The sequence below is a fragment of the Balaenoptera borealis genome, assembly GCF_965194805.1.
Source record: "Balaenoptera borealis genome assembly, chromosome: 6".
NCBI classification, from domain to species: Eukaryota; Metazoa; Chordata; class Mammalia; order Artiodactyla; family Balaenopteridae; genus Balaenoptera; species Balaenoptera borealis.
This window is the reverse complement of record NC_138863.1, coordinates 28,182,520-28,197,725: the sequence shown is the minus strand read 5'-3', so window position 1 is coordinate 28,197,725 and position 15,206 is coordinate 28,182,520. Positions and strand designations below refer to the sequence as shown.

Genomic DNA, 15,206 nt, shown 5'->3' with positions numbered 1-15,206 from the left:
ATCTGACTACAGACAGGGCGCCTGGTTAATGTCATGCAGGCTGTGTGGAGGGGGCAGTAGGAGATGAAAGTCAGCCTAGGTCCCACTCACCAACCGGAGGAAGGGACATTTTTCTCTACCATTACCTATACTTAATAGATGAGAAAATTGAGTCCAGAGAACTTAAATGACTTATCTGTGGTCATCTCGTGGCAGAACTCAAGCCAAAACTCAGACGTCGAGATACACTGCTCCGTGCTTTTTAGCACTGTTTACGTTCACAGTTCCTTTTATTTTTTTAATAACTCTACCAAAAACTATCTGTTCATCACTCTTTAAAAGAGGAGATCCCTGTCCCTGTTCTGTCCTTCCCTCTTCCCCAGTCAAATAGAAAGTGAGTGGGCTACCAATGGAGATGAACCCAGAATTTAAGAAGGCAGTACATTGGTGTGTGGGTCTTTAAAACAAAACTAAAGTCTAATAACACTTCATTTATCTAGAAGTCACTTATTTGTATATTTGTTTACTGTCTTTCTCCCTCACGAGAAATTCACAACACAGAGGCTATGTCCCCGGTGAGCACAGTAAGTGTTCAATAAACACTTGCTGAACAGATGAATGAGTACTTTACAATGCTCTGGCCGTGACTCTGAACCACACACTTCTAACAGTTTGATTATTTGTTTCTAAGCTCACAACATATTTAGAATAAAGTAGAAAAGGGAAAGGACAGCTAGAGGCAGCACAGTGACAAGAGAGGTGACAGCTGACATCCTGGTACTAAGGAAAGAAAGGCACCTGCAAGAAGAGATAAGGTAAAAGTATAGAATACAACCTCAACAGAAAGCAATTTGGCAACATCCATCAAACTCACAGGTGTACATACCTACATCTAGGAAGTTACCTACAGATAGTCTCACTCGTGAATGAAAAACTTACATTCAAAATGATGTATAAAGTTATTCACTGAATCACTGTCTGTAATAGAAAGACTAGAAAAACCTTAATGTCCATCAAAACAAGGAAAAGTTGGATAAACGGGGGTGTGTATGTGTGTGTGTGTGTGTGTGTGTGTGTGTGTTAAATTCATGATGTAATATGGAATGGCTGGGGGCTTCCCTGGTGGCGCAGTGGTTGAGAGTCCGCCTGCCAATGCAGGGGACACGGGTTCGAGCCCTGGTCCGGGAAGATCCCACATGCCGCAGAGCAACTAAGCCCACGTGCCGCACAACTGCTGAGGCCCGCGAGCCTAGAGCCCGTGCTCCGCCACAGGAGAGGCCACCACAGTGGGAGGCCCGCCACCACAGCGAGGAGTGGCCCCCGCTCGTTGCAACCGGAGAAAAGCCTGCACGCAGCAACGAAGACCCAAAGCAGCCAAAAATAAATACATAAAATACAATAAAATAAATTAAAAAAAAAATATATATGGAATGGCTGTTTAAAAAAGCCCAAGGAAGAGTTTTATGATCTGAATGGAATATTTTCTAAGAGCAGCATGTATACTGTATTGCCAATTGACATTTCTGTGTAAAACACATGTATGTAAAATATTTCTGGAAGGAGTAATTTGGTTGCCTGTGGGTGAGAGGAAGAGGAGGGAGGGAGATTATCTATGTGTACATGTCCTTTGTATTTTTAAACCTCGAAATGTGAAAGTATATTATATTCAAAAAAAGAAGAATAAAAGTATAGCGGTACAAGGCAATTTCCTTACAGAAAAAATAGCCTCCCATACCATATTAAACCACATTGAAGTTATTGATCACGAGATAGAACACTCATATTTATAATTATAATTCTGAGGCATTAAAAAAAGGTTAATTTCTAGTACATATTTTCTGAAGTAGGAAACTGTCACGGAGCTACGTGACAGTTAAAATTTATAAAATAATAAAAATAATGTAATCACATTACTGAAAGTTTGGAGAATAAAGATTACTAGAGAAAAAAAAATCACCCATAATCTTACCACAGTAACATAACCACTGATTGCTTTGGTATAATGTTTCCTTCCAGTATTTTTTCCCATCATCTATTATGAAAAATCATGGCAAAAGTTTTAATAAGATCAATTCCAACCATAATACTTCTTGGTCTTATTAAAACAGGCACTATGGGCTAACGGAGAAGGAATCAGGAAATCTTAACTGTAATTACAATTTGTTCTCAAAATCTCCAAATGACTCTGAACAAGTGGTTTTTCCCATCAGTGAGCTACTCTCCAGCTCTGCAAGGGCAATAGAGCTTGCCTTGAATGCCTCTCAAGATGAAGAGATAGGAAATGGCTTATGTAACATGGAAAACCCCTAGCTAAATGGAATGTGAATATTCAGGCTAGGATACAAAAATATTTGTTAAAAGCACAATTTAGGAAGAGTTCAGGCTAAGTTTGTGCTCCTTACCACCTCTTTGTCATGCTTGATATTTTTGAATTGGGAGGGGTGGTGGTAGAGGGAAAGTTATCTTCAAAGAGAATTTCATTAGAAAATGGCTATAAAATTGGAGGATAGGGTTTAGCTGCTAGGTAATCCTGGGGCTCAATTCAATCTGCAGGATGTACACTGGAAAACAGATGAAATCCTGCTTTAAAAGTAATTAGGATTATTATTACTCTGGAGGGCAGACAAGGAAACGCTTAAGATGACAGATTTCATTCTGCTCTGCAAAACCATTTTTTCACTCTTTAAATGGATATTCAAGCCAGTCACGTACTTGCAATTAAGGAGAGCAGGCAGATCTAACAGAACAATGTCTGGTCTTGGAAACTGATAGGTCTGAATTGATCCTCACAATTAGGAACATTAAGTTAAATCCTGGCATCTGAGCAAAGACAGACAGACACTGGACTAAATGGAATATAGTTACTTAATGCCAGTGAGAGATGATCCAGATAAAATTGACCAGCTCTGTTCTTGCTTTAAAATCTTCCCTGGTCCGCTGAGATCCAGGGAGGGAATGGTCTGACAAAGGACATTTTCCTCATGGATGAAGTGAGGGTACCTAATATCCTTATTACTTACTTATCCTCTCAAAATCAAACCTTGTCACTTGAATGACCACCACCACAAAAATATCTGCTTTATAGAAAGACTACAAGCAGTAGTGATGGCTAGATTGATGGTTTGAGTGGCCTTCAGCCATCACTACAAACAGACCTGAATCTCCTCCATTTCATGGCTTCATAAACCATTCCTGAGTTTTTCACTTTCCTCATTCAGTGCCACCTTTTCTGCTTTAGCTCCACTGATGGGTACATATTCTGTGGGCAGGTGCCACCAGCCTAAGCCCTCAACGATCACAGGGCTGGGGCTGCCTCACTCACTTGCTCTCTACACACCTCTCAGCTGTCAAAGCCCTGCTCCAAATAGATTAATCTAAACTGTTCAAACTCAGCTAGTGTCCTTTCCCTCTAAGTAAGTTTTTATCTAATACACACATGGCAAATATATTTATAGCCTATATTCAGAGTGTCAAGTACAAGATGCAGAGGAGAGAATGATAACTGTCTGGCTGAGGGGAAGGAAAAAATCAGGAAAGGAAATGAGGTCTAAGCTGGGTTTAGGATTTGAATGAGGGCAAGAGGAAGACAAGAGGTGTGACATAGCCTGGCGGGACTGGGCAATGGGAAGGAGAGCGATCTTCCTGAAGACACTCACGGGGGCGGGGAGGGAGTGGATAAAAGGGCTAGAAAGGCTGGGACTAGCGATCACAAACAGTCTTTTGTAGGGCTAAGAGATTTGGATTTATCTTATGTTCAGTCAGAGTAAAAGCTGGCATTAATTGAGCACTTATTACATTCCAGACACTGCACTAGGTGCTTTCTGCGAATTATTCATTTAAGCAAACAGCGACCTTGTGAAGTAGGTACTATCGCTGCTATTATCTCCATTCTAAATGTGAAGAAACAGAGACTAAGAGAGGGTATAACATTTACCCAAGGTGAGAATGGGACTTCTTGGGAATAATGTTGGGGCAAATTGGGACTTTTCTGAAATACTGTTGGGCAAGACCCGAAGGCAGGAAGCACGGTTGGGAGGCGGCAGAATTCTTTCCCGTGAGTGATGCTGAGGATTGGGATTGTGTGGTGGGGCCGCGTGTGCAGTGGGGTGCAGGGCCTCAGAGCTCCCAGTCAGCTGTGGATTTCTGCGAACTGATTAGGCAGGGCCGGTGTGGCAGAGGGAAGAGGCCAGGATGTCTCCCAGCATGGGGGTGGGAATGGTGGCCACGTGCAGTGAGGGAGGGGTGGAAGACAGCTGGTGAGGGTGAGGAAGCCAGTTTGGGGCATACTGAGTTTGAGGCACCCACAGGACCGGCTTCACTATACAGTTCTGCTTACCTACTACGCACCAGAAACTGTGCTAAGGCAGGTCCCCAGCACCCAGGAAGCTCACCTTTAGTAAGAAGACAGATAAGCAGCCGGCTGGTATATAAATGTGAGGATCATGAAAATAATCACTTCATTCCATTCTTTAAGTACTTCCCACAGTCAGTCAAAGAGTGCTTTTCTTATATTATCCCAATTCACACAACTCTTTTAGGTAAATACATGAAGCGTAGTAAGAACAAATGCTTATGTGAACAAACACTATGTGCGCGAGGTACTTTGTTCGCATGCATGAACCCATCTAACCATCGGTAACCTATGAGTTATTATTGTCCTCATTTTACAGATGAGGAGACTGAAACACAGAGAGACTAACAACTTGTCCAGGTTAGACAGCTAGTAAATGACAAAGCTAAAATTTGAACCCAGGTAATCTGGGTTCATTTTACAGATTACGAAATGGAGACTCACGGTAGTTCAAGTAATTTGCCCCAACCGATCAAGCACCTAATTAGAGGTGGAGGGAGGATTTGGACAAAGGCCTGGTGAACAACAAGCTCCTGCTGTTAACCCCTATAATAAGTGCAATTCTAGAAACCCACGCATGCATGATGGTGGCACAGGGAGAAGCAGCAAAGCACAAATGGGGAAGGTGGGGAGCATCAGAGCTTTCGCCAAGGAGGACGTGCCTTTCTCAGCTCTGGAACAAACAGCAGGGATTCCCGAGATGGGTAAAAATATCTGGAGCACACATGGAAGGACGATCTCTAAACAAGAGAAAAGGCTCTTCTTCCCAACACAGGACTGGAAAGAGTAAGGATAGGTACAAATGTAGACAGATTTGTAGGTATTCGTATTCAAATCTCGTAGCTTCAATTTTCTCCTTGAAGTAGGAGGCAAGGTCATATGCTGAGAAGGACTGGGATGAGGCATCTTGAAGACAGTGAAGATGTGGATGATTATTGGGTAGAACAGGAGACAGAGCTGCCCAGGGATGTAGAAAAGGATCCAAGACAACTGGCCACTCACAACTGTCATGTTCATTTTAGACTTCAAAGATTACAGGTAGGTGACAGCTACAGGTTCCTTCCCTGCCTACCTTGCTCCCGAGTGACTTACAGTTACAATGAAAGGAAGTCTAAGACATCTATCAGCAAGGAGGTATAAAAACCATCATACAGCCTGTTTTTGTACGAAGCACCTTGCATGGAAGGTTCGTTCAAGGCAGATGTGATGATATTCTGGCAGAAGGATCAGGAAAGCTTCTAGTCCGATCAGATTAACAGAATTCTCTATTGGGTGGCAGGACCCAGGACCAGAAAAAAATCCTAAGCCTAGAGTACAACTCCAGTGGGGGTTAGATTCTTCGACTTGCCAAACTCGATTACCTCGTTTATGCAAGGGTGGAAATGCTGTGCAATGGAGCTAACTGGTTCACGTGTCCTGAGGAGTACTAGGTTGAAAACTACAGTTGAGATAAATGCTATCAGGCAGTTAAATCCACAGATCTCACTTTCAGTAGCAAAACCAGAGCTGGAGATAAATGTAGGAATCAACAGCATATGAGCCCTGGTAGTTAAAACCATAGAAGGGAGGGAAATAACACAGTGGCTTCCCTGGTGGCGCAGTGGTTAAGAATCCTCCTGCCAATGCAGGGAACATGGGTTCAATCCCTGGTCTGGGAAGATCCCACGTGCCGCGGAGCAACTAAGCCTGTGCGCCACAACTACTGAGCCTGCGCTCTAGAGCCTGCAAGCCACAACTACTGAGCCCACATGCCACAACTACTGAAACCCGTGCACCTGTAGCCCATGCTCTGCAATAAGAGAAGCCACTGCAGTGAGAAGCCCGCGCACCTGCAATGAAGAGTAGCCCCCGCTCGCCGCAACTAGAGAAAGCCACGCGCAGCAATGAAGACCCAATGCAGCCAAAAATAAATTAATTAAAAAAAAAAAAAGAAAGTATAGAGTGGGAAAAGAGCATGAAGTTGTAGCTTTAATGAGACTACTTAATGAGGTCTGCCTCAAATTCTTATCTCATTATCTTTAGAATCCACATGACAACATGTAAATACCCAAATCGCTATTATGAAGTGAACCCAGTTTCGGTACCTACCTTATACTTTGAAGTATCCCAGTTGTGGACTATGCGGGCCGGGATGAGAAAACTGTCGTCCGCGTGGCAGCTGCTGCAGTAATACCAGCCGCTGTAATTGCACACCTTGGCTCTCCCATTGGAAAGGCCTATGGACCGCTGGCATCCTGTTCAGGGCAAAAGAAAGAGTCGGTGATGGTTGTACTTCTAACACCACAGAACGAAGTTACACAATCCTCAAGTGAAACAAAAGTCTACGATAGGAAAGAAATTGCAGAGAATATGTGTACAGACACGTCCCCTCTTTCCTAGCCTGGCAGCTCCCACCCCTTCGCCTCCTCGGGGATTGCTGACCCTGGTACTGTTTCTGGTCTCTTCTGATCCCACCTCTTCTGTGTATAGTGGCCAGAGACCAGTCTCTCTACAACCAACCCCCTTTCATCTCCTCGCTTCCTCCTCAGAAACCCTACTTCACCTGGCAGTTGGCTGGGGGCTTCTCATACAGGTTCTTACTTAACCCATGCAGCATCTCTATGAGGAAGATATTATGAGCTCTGTTTTACAGAGGAATAAACTAAGGTTTTAGTCGGGTTAAGCATTTTGTCTTGAGGTCACCCAGCCAGTAAGAGATGGCGTTTGGGTTTGGCTCTAAGCTTGTCTGATTCTAAAATGATCCTAAAACCTGATGTGTAGCCTTTCTTGGATGACAAAAATCAATGAAAGGAATGTGTCCTTTGATTGGTCCCCATCTCTCCTTTCCAACTGCCTACTCCTACTACTCTCCAATGGGAACAGAACCTCTTTGCTGCAGTTAGAGGACTCTCCTCACTGTTCCCCAAATAAACAGTGTGCTTACTCTACCCTCCATATCTTGGCACGATTTATTTCTCCTTTCACGACGCCCTTTTCTCTGATCTCTACTTTGCCAAATCCTGCCCATCACTGATTGCCTGCAAGTGATTGCAAAGGCCCTTTTCATGTTCCAGGAAGGCCATGATTCTGTCAGTACTGTCCTGGTACTGTCAGGGGACCTGGTAATAATCATGGCCCTGCCAAAAAGAAGCCCTTATTTTCCTTTAGCTAGGAGGAACTACATTCTACTGACAACAGAAATTCTGTCATAATCAACCCAAACGACAACATTCAGAACAGATAATCAGGATTATACAAACAGCATCGTTTTTCTGACATTTCTCATCCACTGCTTTTGTTTTAGAAATCCTCCCTCATGGCCCATTTCATGGCTGGGTACCAAGACCTGTACTGATCAAAGAAATCTCACATTAAGCCCATTTCGTAATATGGGTACAAAATAGATTACTCTTAATAATCATAGTAATCATAATATAACCAGTGTGGCAGCCCACTTCCATTAGAAGGAGCTCAAACATGTTTATTTAACAAACTGCCAGCCTAAGAAGATACTTATTCCCATGAATTCATGAATGAAAGCATCATAAAATTGCTAGAGCTTTCATTTCGATCACAAATAAAATGGTATCAGTCATCCAGCAGTTTCACAGGGTACCCTCCAGAAAGAGAATTAGATCCTATTGTTTTTAGATACGAGAGGTATTGAAAGACAGACGGGGAGTAAATGTATTGGAATTACGCTTCCAGAGCTTAATACCCTTTCTTCCTAGGATAGCTATTTCTTTACTGTTGAGTAGCAACAAAACCCTAACAAGCTCCTGTTTCTCAGATTGGCTGAGGATTGAGATATGTGTGAAGGGCAAGGAAGAACCAAACCCACCTGCTGCTTCTGTGGGGCGTGGGAGGTGCTGTCACGATCTCTAGGCTATGAACACTGGAACGCCATGTGCTGCGCCCACTGACCGCGCTGCTTATGCAGCATGTAGCGCATGCACCCCCTTAAACACTGTGCTTTCTGACGTGCTTGTACAACCCTGACCACACGACAAACTGCTCAGATGTATTTTTTAAACTTAGCACTTAACTGTAGCGCTTTACATATGATAGACCAGCAATAAATGTTTATGTTGAAGAGACAATAAACAATATTATCTGACACATAAACACCCTCATGCATATAAAGAGATTTTAATTTCCCAGAGCTATTCTGGAATTGATCCTCCTAACCTGGTCACCTGTCTCTTGAAAACAGCCTACTTTGGTGAATATCCCTGTGCAAATATGTTGCCCCTTCTAAGAATTACACATTAGACACGTTCATAGATGGACTGTGAAACAGAGTTGAGTAGAACTTGACACATTTTAGACACTGCGACACTGTTTCCAAAATTCAGTGGACAGTGAAACTGACTTAACACTGAAGTGACAATGAATAGAATTCAGTCTTCCCTAATGATTCAGAAAATGAGCGTAATCTTATAGAAATTCAGGATCATCATTACAGCTGAAACTCTCACCATAAAACACTGCAAAAATAAATTTAAGTTATTTTAGTTTTTTGCTTGTTTGCATTTTGGATATAATAAACAGCAAGCATTTGCAGAATGTTTATATATGCTTTAGTAGGTCCTACTGGGTTTATTATTCTGTAACTTTTAATGACTTTATTATAATCTCCTAGATGCAGCATACATAGGCAATATTAAAATACACAAATGTGCATTTTTTTTAACATCTTCATTGGAGTATAATCGCTTTACAATGGTGTGTTAGTTTCTGCTGTATAACAAAGTGAATCAGCTATACATATACATATATCCCTGTATCTCCTCCCTCTTGCGTCTCCCTCCCCCCCTCCCTATCCCACCCCCACAAATGTGCATTTTAAGAAAGCATATAGCCTACAAATGTGTATATCAACCGGGCACACAGGCCCAAAGCCTAACATGGTGAGGTTCAACTAAACAGGCTAAACATCCTCACTACTTTGCACAGGCCTCCAGGCTCATAAAAGAGAGAAAGGCTGAGAGAACATGGCTAGGGTTCATGCGCATTTTATTTTATTTTATTATTTTTTTTTTCACACTTAATTTTTTTTATTCTGGTGCAGAACACTATCAATGTCTAACCTTCATTCTAGAGGGTAATTCAGAGAGGGGATGTCAGGAACCAACTATTCCCAAGGCCAACCCTGTCATGCAGTAACCTTTGGGCCATACCACCCCTGGAGCTTTAAATATACCTACCAAAAGGCTTCTGTGAGTGCATTTCTCACCACCACAATCAGAAAACACTAGAGATAGCACCCCAACAAGATGACATCCATAGTTTAAAAAAAACAAAACCAAAACAAGCTCCAGAGTGAGATTACAAACCAGTCACATGAATGGTAGCCGGTTGTCAGTTGGCCGACCCCTGCTAGGTCTTAAGGGAAATCTGTCATTGGGGCCACCTCGCCCTGGCAAGATGGGGTTAGGTCCTGGAAGGGGGCCGATTGGGTCAAAATATGGTCTGAGTGGAGGGAACTGTCTGGGTGTCTCCCCAGGCCCAGGGATGAGTGAATTCATTGGATCCCCAACATAAGGAAGGGTTAGTCTTTCATCATATTCACCACCAATAATTCCTGGAGGAAGGAGAGAACCAGGAGGAAAAGGCCTGGGGTGCAAGGGGTTGGGGTAGAATGGAATGGGGTGGGGTGACGATGGCAGGAACATCACATGCCGCCCTCTCTGAGCTTCTTTTCTTTGTTTGTGCCTCTTCTTGTACAGTTCTTTCCAATCTGTGCCTCGACCTCTGACAGTATCATCTCGAAAATCCCGCAGATATACACACCTCCACAGAAGTTGGTCATTTGAAGCAATACAGAGGTCATGACAAACTGCAGACAAAGACAGGACAGAACGAACAACCAAAAGTCAGAAGATCCGCAGTTTCAGCTCCAATGGGAGGACTACCAACCCAAATACATCTGGTAGGTTCAGTGCTTGTCGGGTAAAACCCAGAAGAGGATACACCAGCTGGTCCTTGAAGAGGCGAGAGAGCTTCTGAAGATCTTTGTATGACTTGGCTACATTTTCCCCTGATTCCTGTTTGCAAATAAAAGATTCTGGCAGCAGCTGCAGTCTTTTCACACTTCTAATCTCATTGTTGATTTTTAGTGTAGCATTTATGACGATGAGGTTTCCCAAAGGCACACAGGTGACAGCAGCAGAGCCACCCTCGCAGAGAGGATGTGTGTACTGCAGCTTATACACGCCCCCCGACCTCCATTTCTCCAGCGTGGACACAGCTTTGGCTTCAGTCCCCTGAGGTATGTAACCCGACTCCAACATGAGAAGATGTATGGATACTATCAGGGCATCACTGGGGTTAGAACAGTCAGCTGACTGATACAGGGTCTCTAATGAATGTGGCACTTGCCCTTCCACTGATTCGCTGCAGAGCATTGGTTCTGAGGGATAGAAACCTGTGCCCTCTTCCATATCCACAACATCTGGAATTGACTCAGCTTCAAAATTTTGACTAGGCCCTGACCTACTGCCATCATTCCAGACATCAGATTGGGCTGCCTGTCTTTGGAATGAATCACGCAGTTGTTCATCCTGCATGCTGGACTGACTGGAGCTGGCGGCCAAAGAGGGTTGGTCATTATTCTGGAGCGAGGAATGCTCTGAATCTGTGGATGAAGGTAAGTTAGGTGCTGCAAAGGCATCTTCAAGAATCAAACATATCCCTTAAAAAACTAAAAATAGAATTACCATATGACCCAGCAATCCCACTACTGGGCATATACCCAGAGAAAACCGTAATTCAAAAAGACACATGCACCCGAATGTTCATTGCAGCACTATTTACAATAGCCAGGTCATGGAAGCAACCTAAATGCCCATCAACAGACGAATGGATAAAGAAGATGTGGTACATATATACAATGGAATATTACTCAGCCATAAAAAGGAACGAAATTGAGTCATTTGTTGAGACGTGGATGGATCTAGAGAGTGTCATACAGAGTGAAGTAAGTCAGAAAGAGAAAAACAAATATCGTATATTAATGCATGTATGTGGAACCTAGAAAAATGGTACAGATGAGCCAGTTTGCAGGGCAGAAGTTGAGACACAGATGTAGAGAATGGACATATGGACACCAAGGGGGGAAAACTGCGGTGAGGTTGGGATGGTGGTGTGCTGAATTGGGCGATTGGGATTGACATGTATACACTGATGTGTATAAAATTGATGCCTAATAAGAACCTGCAGTATAAAAAAACAAACAAAACAACTAATACTAAACTTTCATTGGGTTATTTGTATGGAAATATATTAATATAAATGTTTCAGACATTACATGAAATTTCTAAAAATCTTATATGTTCTGGTATAATGTTATAAGTAATAATCCTAGTTATTACTTTAAAATGTATATCTCAGAAATAACTAATTTTCTTGTCAACTGCATTATTATGAACTTTCATCAAATCTTTAACCGTGGTCATTTTTAAGTCTTTTGTCATTTACAGACAGTTCTGGGTGTACTCTGATGATTTTGCAAATATGTTCCTATAAAAGGGTTTCATCTTCAAGAAATTCATGGAAAAGACTCTGACAAGTACAGGTTTCTGGTAACTGACTGTACTGCTGAACTGAATGAATAAGCATTTTCAGAACTCTAATGAAAAACTGATGAACTCATAAAAGTGCTAACAAAATATCAAGATGAAAAAAAAAATGAATTACATGGGACTGAGTGAACTGATGAGGATGAGTATAATTTTTGTGACTTTCTGTCTGAATTTAAAAAAAAAAATCCCACAAGGACTCAGAGGCAAAGAATATACAAATCAATTTTCACTGCAAAGTAAAGGAGCTGTTACAGTGGAGGATTACTGGACTGAATGTCAATATTATGACATAGTATGAGTGTGTTTCATGTTTGGTAATTGCAATCATTGTTGCTTTTGTTGTGGTCATCCATGTACAATGCTTGGTGTCAGTCTATTTATAAAAAAAAAAAAAAAAGAATCAAACATATCAAGTCCCCAGAAACAATCCCATATGAAGCCAAGGTCTCTTCATCTCCAGTGAGGGCATCCTTGTTGTTCAATGTAATTGCAAACCGGGTATCAGAACCTGGAGGGGACGGGAGCCCCCGAGACGCCGGGCCATGACCTCCGGGAGCCAGGAAGCCGCAAGCTGCAGCCCCAGCGCCCACTCGCCGCCCGGCCTGCGCGTCGCAGTCCAGGAGCGCGGGCCCTGCGACGCCCCGCTTGCCGCCCGGCCTCTCATGCCCATTTTAGTTGAGACAGAAGCAGCAGCACATAAACGCATACGTCTAGTCCTTGGTGTCTTTACCTTCATAACTTATTTAGGACCATGCTCTCCTACTCTTGATGCTGAAATCACCCTACGAAACTGAAAAGGAAAACCTCATTCAAAACGGTGGCAGGAAGCCCTGAAAGGGGAGGTCTCAGGCACATTCCACTTGTGGCAGCTTCCTTTACACAGCCTAGCACGAAGAAGGAAGATTTTCTCCTCGCCCAGCAACAACCCAGCCAATGAGAAGCCACCACAGCCCTGAATACTCACAGTCCTCCAATGAACTTTCCTTCAAAAGAGCTCCTTCCAACTTCCCCTTTCCTCTATAATAGAACTGCTCCTCTCCTTTGTTCTCCGGACCTGCCTGTGGTTCACAGCAGTTTGCATGTCCCGAATTGCAATTCTTCTGATATTCCCAAATAAACTTGATTTTGCTCACTAAATCTTTTTTTGTTTTAAAGCTTGATAGCTCCTAATGACCCAGAAGGTTTCAACCTATCCCCATTCTTAGGAGTGTTTTGGATACATGGTGTAGAGACAAGCACAAGCCTAGAGTCAGGAAGCTTGCTCTTTCCTAGGGAACATGGTGAGCCTGACCCATCAAACTCTCTAGGCCTGCTTTCCTCACCTCAAAATAAAGGAGTTAGCCTAAATCAGTGGTTTGCCAAATTCAGTGAGCATCAGAATTTTCTGGAGACGTTCGTGAAAAATGTAGCCCTCCCCCACCTCCCACCTGGGCCCAGAGATTTTGATTCTGTAAACCTGGGGTAGGGCCCAGGAACCTGCATTTCTACCCATCCAACCACCACCAGGTACTGTGGTGGGTAAAAGCTGGGGATTGTTCCCTGATTTCTAGGTGACTCCAAAGGTCCCTCCAAGCTCTAAAATTCTCATTCTATTTAAGTAAAGTGCAGCGGGTGGGCAGACTGCTAAGTGAAAAGTTCATAACTCGTCACACAGTTTAATTTCTAGGCTTCCAAAATCAACACTTCAAGTTCTTAGTCAATTTCCAAAAATTTACTATGTAGAAACAGCAATTCATTTTACCAGCATTTTTTCCAGAGCATTCACTGTCCCCACTGAGAAGCATCTTATTTGACTTAGAAAGAATTAAAACTTTTAATCTCCAAATCCAATGTATTTGTCTTTGAAAGAACATAGGATGGTCAGGAAAGAAGATTAGAGGCCAGTCAGTGGCCTGGTGTAGATTCATTTTCTAAAAAACAACACATACCATTTATTTGAAGAAGGAGACACCCGTTCTTTCAATTAACTGCAAGATTTCTCTCTTTAATATCCTACTAGCAAATCATAGACTAAAACTGTCTGAAACAATTCCCCATAAAGATACACAACCTGGGATTTTACTTAATCACTGTGAGGTTTTCAACCAGAGGGGGAAAAGTGTGTTTTCTTAATAATGACCTTTAGAAAAACACATTTTTTGGAGGAGGCCAAAGCTGGATTCTGACAAGTGACATTATGAGGAGAAAAATAGAGCTGCAAAGCAGAGACAAAAAATAATTAATTGAAATAACTAATTAGAACTTATTTACATATTATATTTTCATGTACTTTCAAACAGACTTTTCAACAATGTTTCTAAATTAAAAGGCATTTGTAGTAGGGAACACTCCACATGTAGGATCAAAGCAAAAACATTCCTCTCTGTCTCTTTTTGAAACTTTTCAGAGAGTGTATTCAATTCATAGGAACAAAAAACTATCTCACAAGAGAACCCACTGGCCTTTTTTTTTTTTTTTTTTATTGCTTCCCACCCCACTTCAAATCTTTAATGAACACACACTCTGAAGAGCTTAGCTTCCCTTCTGATACACTTTGGGAAACAAATGTCACCATTTAACCAAAATCCTATTTGCTGCTTGTACAGTCCATTTCCCAAGGGGCCTTTCACTATAGACACCCAAAAGAATCTGTTGCTGGGGGTTGAAGCAGAAACGTTGGCATAATTCTCGACAAGGGTACAGTCTTTCTTCTAACGAGGGTACCTAGTTAGCTCAATTGGCTGCAATGAGATGTTACTGAAGCTGAGATCTTGAGGAGAAGCCAACCACCTCTCTCTACTTCCTGGCTCCCAACGACAGTCCTCCTCCCCACCCCCGCCAGCAGGTAGAAAATTCATGGGCACAACAGAAAAGTAACAAGAGCTGTGTCTGCGTCCAGGTGATTCTCTCTCACTAGGGAAAGAACGCACCCAATGCTTCCTAAGTGTGGCCAGCCACGCTACCCCCTCCACCTCATTTGGTAAGGGAAATCCAGGACTTTGTATTTGGAAGGAAGAAATGACCTAAGAAGAGAACAGGGGCAAATAGAGAGAAGAGAAGGTGCCTTTCTAAAAGAGAGGAAAGAAGAGAAAGAGAGTGAGAGGACAAATTTTCATTTGCTCTGTTAAAATAGACAAAATAAAACTGGCAAGTTTCGATCCCTCTTCTACTGTGCATGCCGGGTAAGGAGCAACGGCCATGGGAGGGGAAGGGGACGGCCCTGTCCCTGCCTGCCCCCTCCCACCCAGTGTTCTGGTGGGAGACAGTGAGCTGTGGGGAGCGCTGGGCAAATGTTGACTGAAGGCCTGGAGCCTGATCATGTGCCCCGGGGATCA

The 15,206-nt window shown here is 42.9% G+C and overlaps 1 protein-coding gene and 1 pseudogene across 13 annotated transcripts in view; both read right to left on the bottom strand.

Annotated features, from left to right (window-relative positions):
• The window catches only part of PLEKHM3 (pleckstrin homology domain containing M3), a 190,999-nt gene that overhangs the window by 108,950 nt on the left and 66,843 nt on the right, over nucleotides 1-15,206 (bottom strand). For 11 of the 12 annotated variants that reach the window (XM_082396364.1, XM_082396362.1, XM_082396361.1 and 8 more), the window contains one exon: nucleotides 6,419-6,564. In XM_082396364.1, the coding sequence (XP_082252490.1) occupies nucleotides 6,419-6,564 (146 nt within the window). The other variant, XM_082396365.1, reaches the window with a different exon arrangement.
• On the bottom strand, nucleotides 10,142-10,893 carry LOC309630742 (F-box only protein 7 pseudogene; annotated as a pseudogene). The gene has a single exon. The product of its transcript is annotated as an F-box only protein 7 pseudogene (transcript).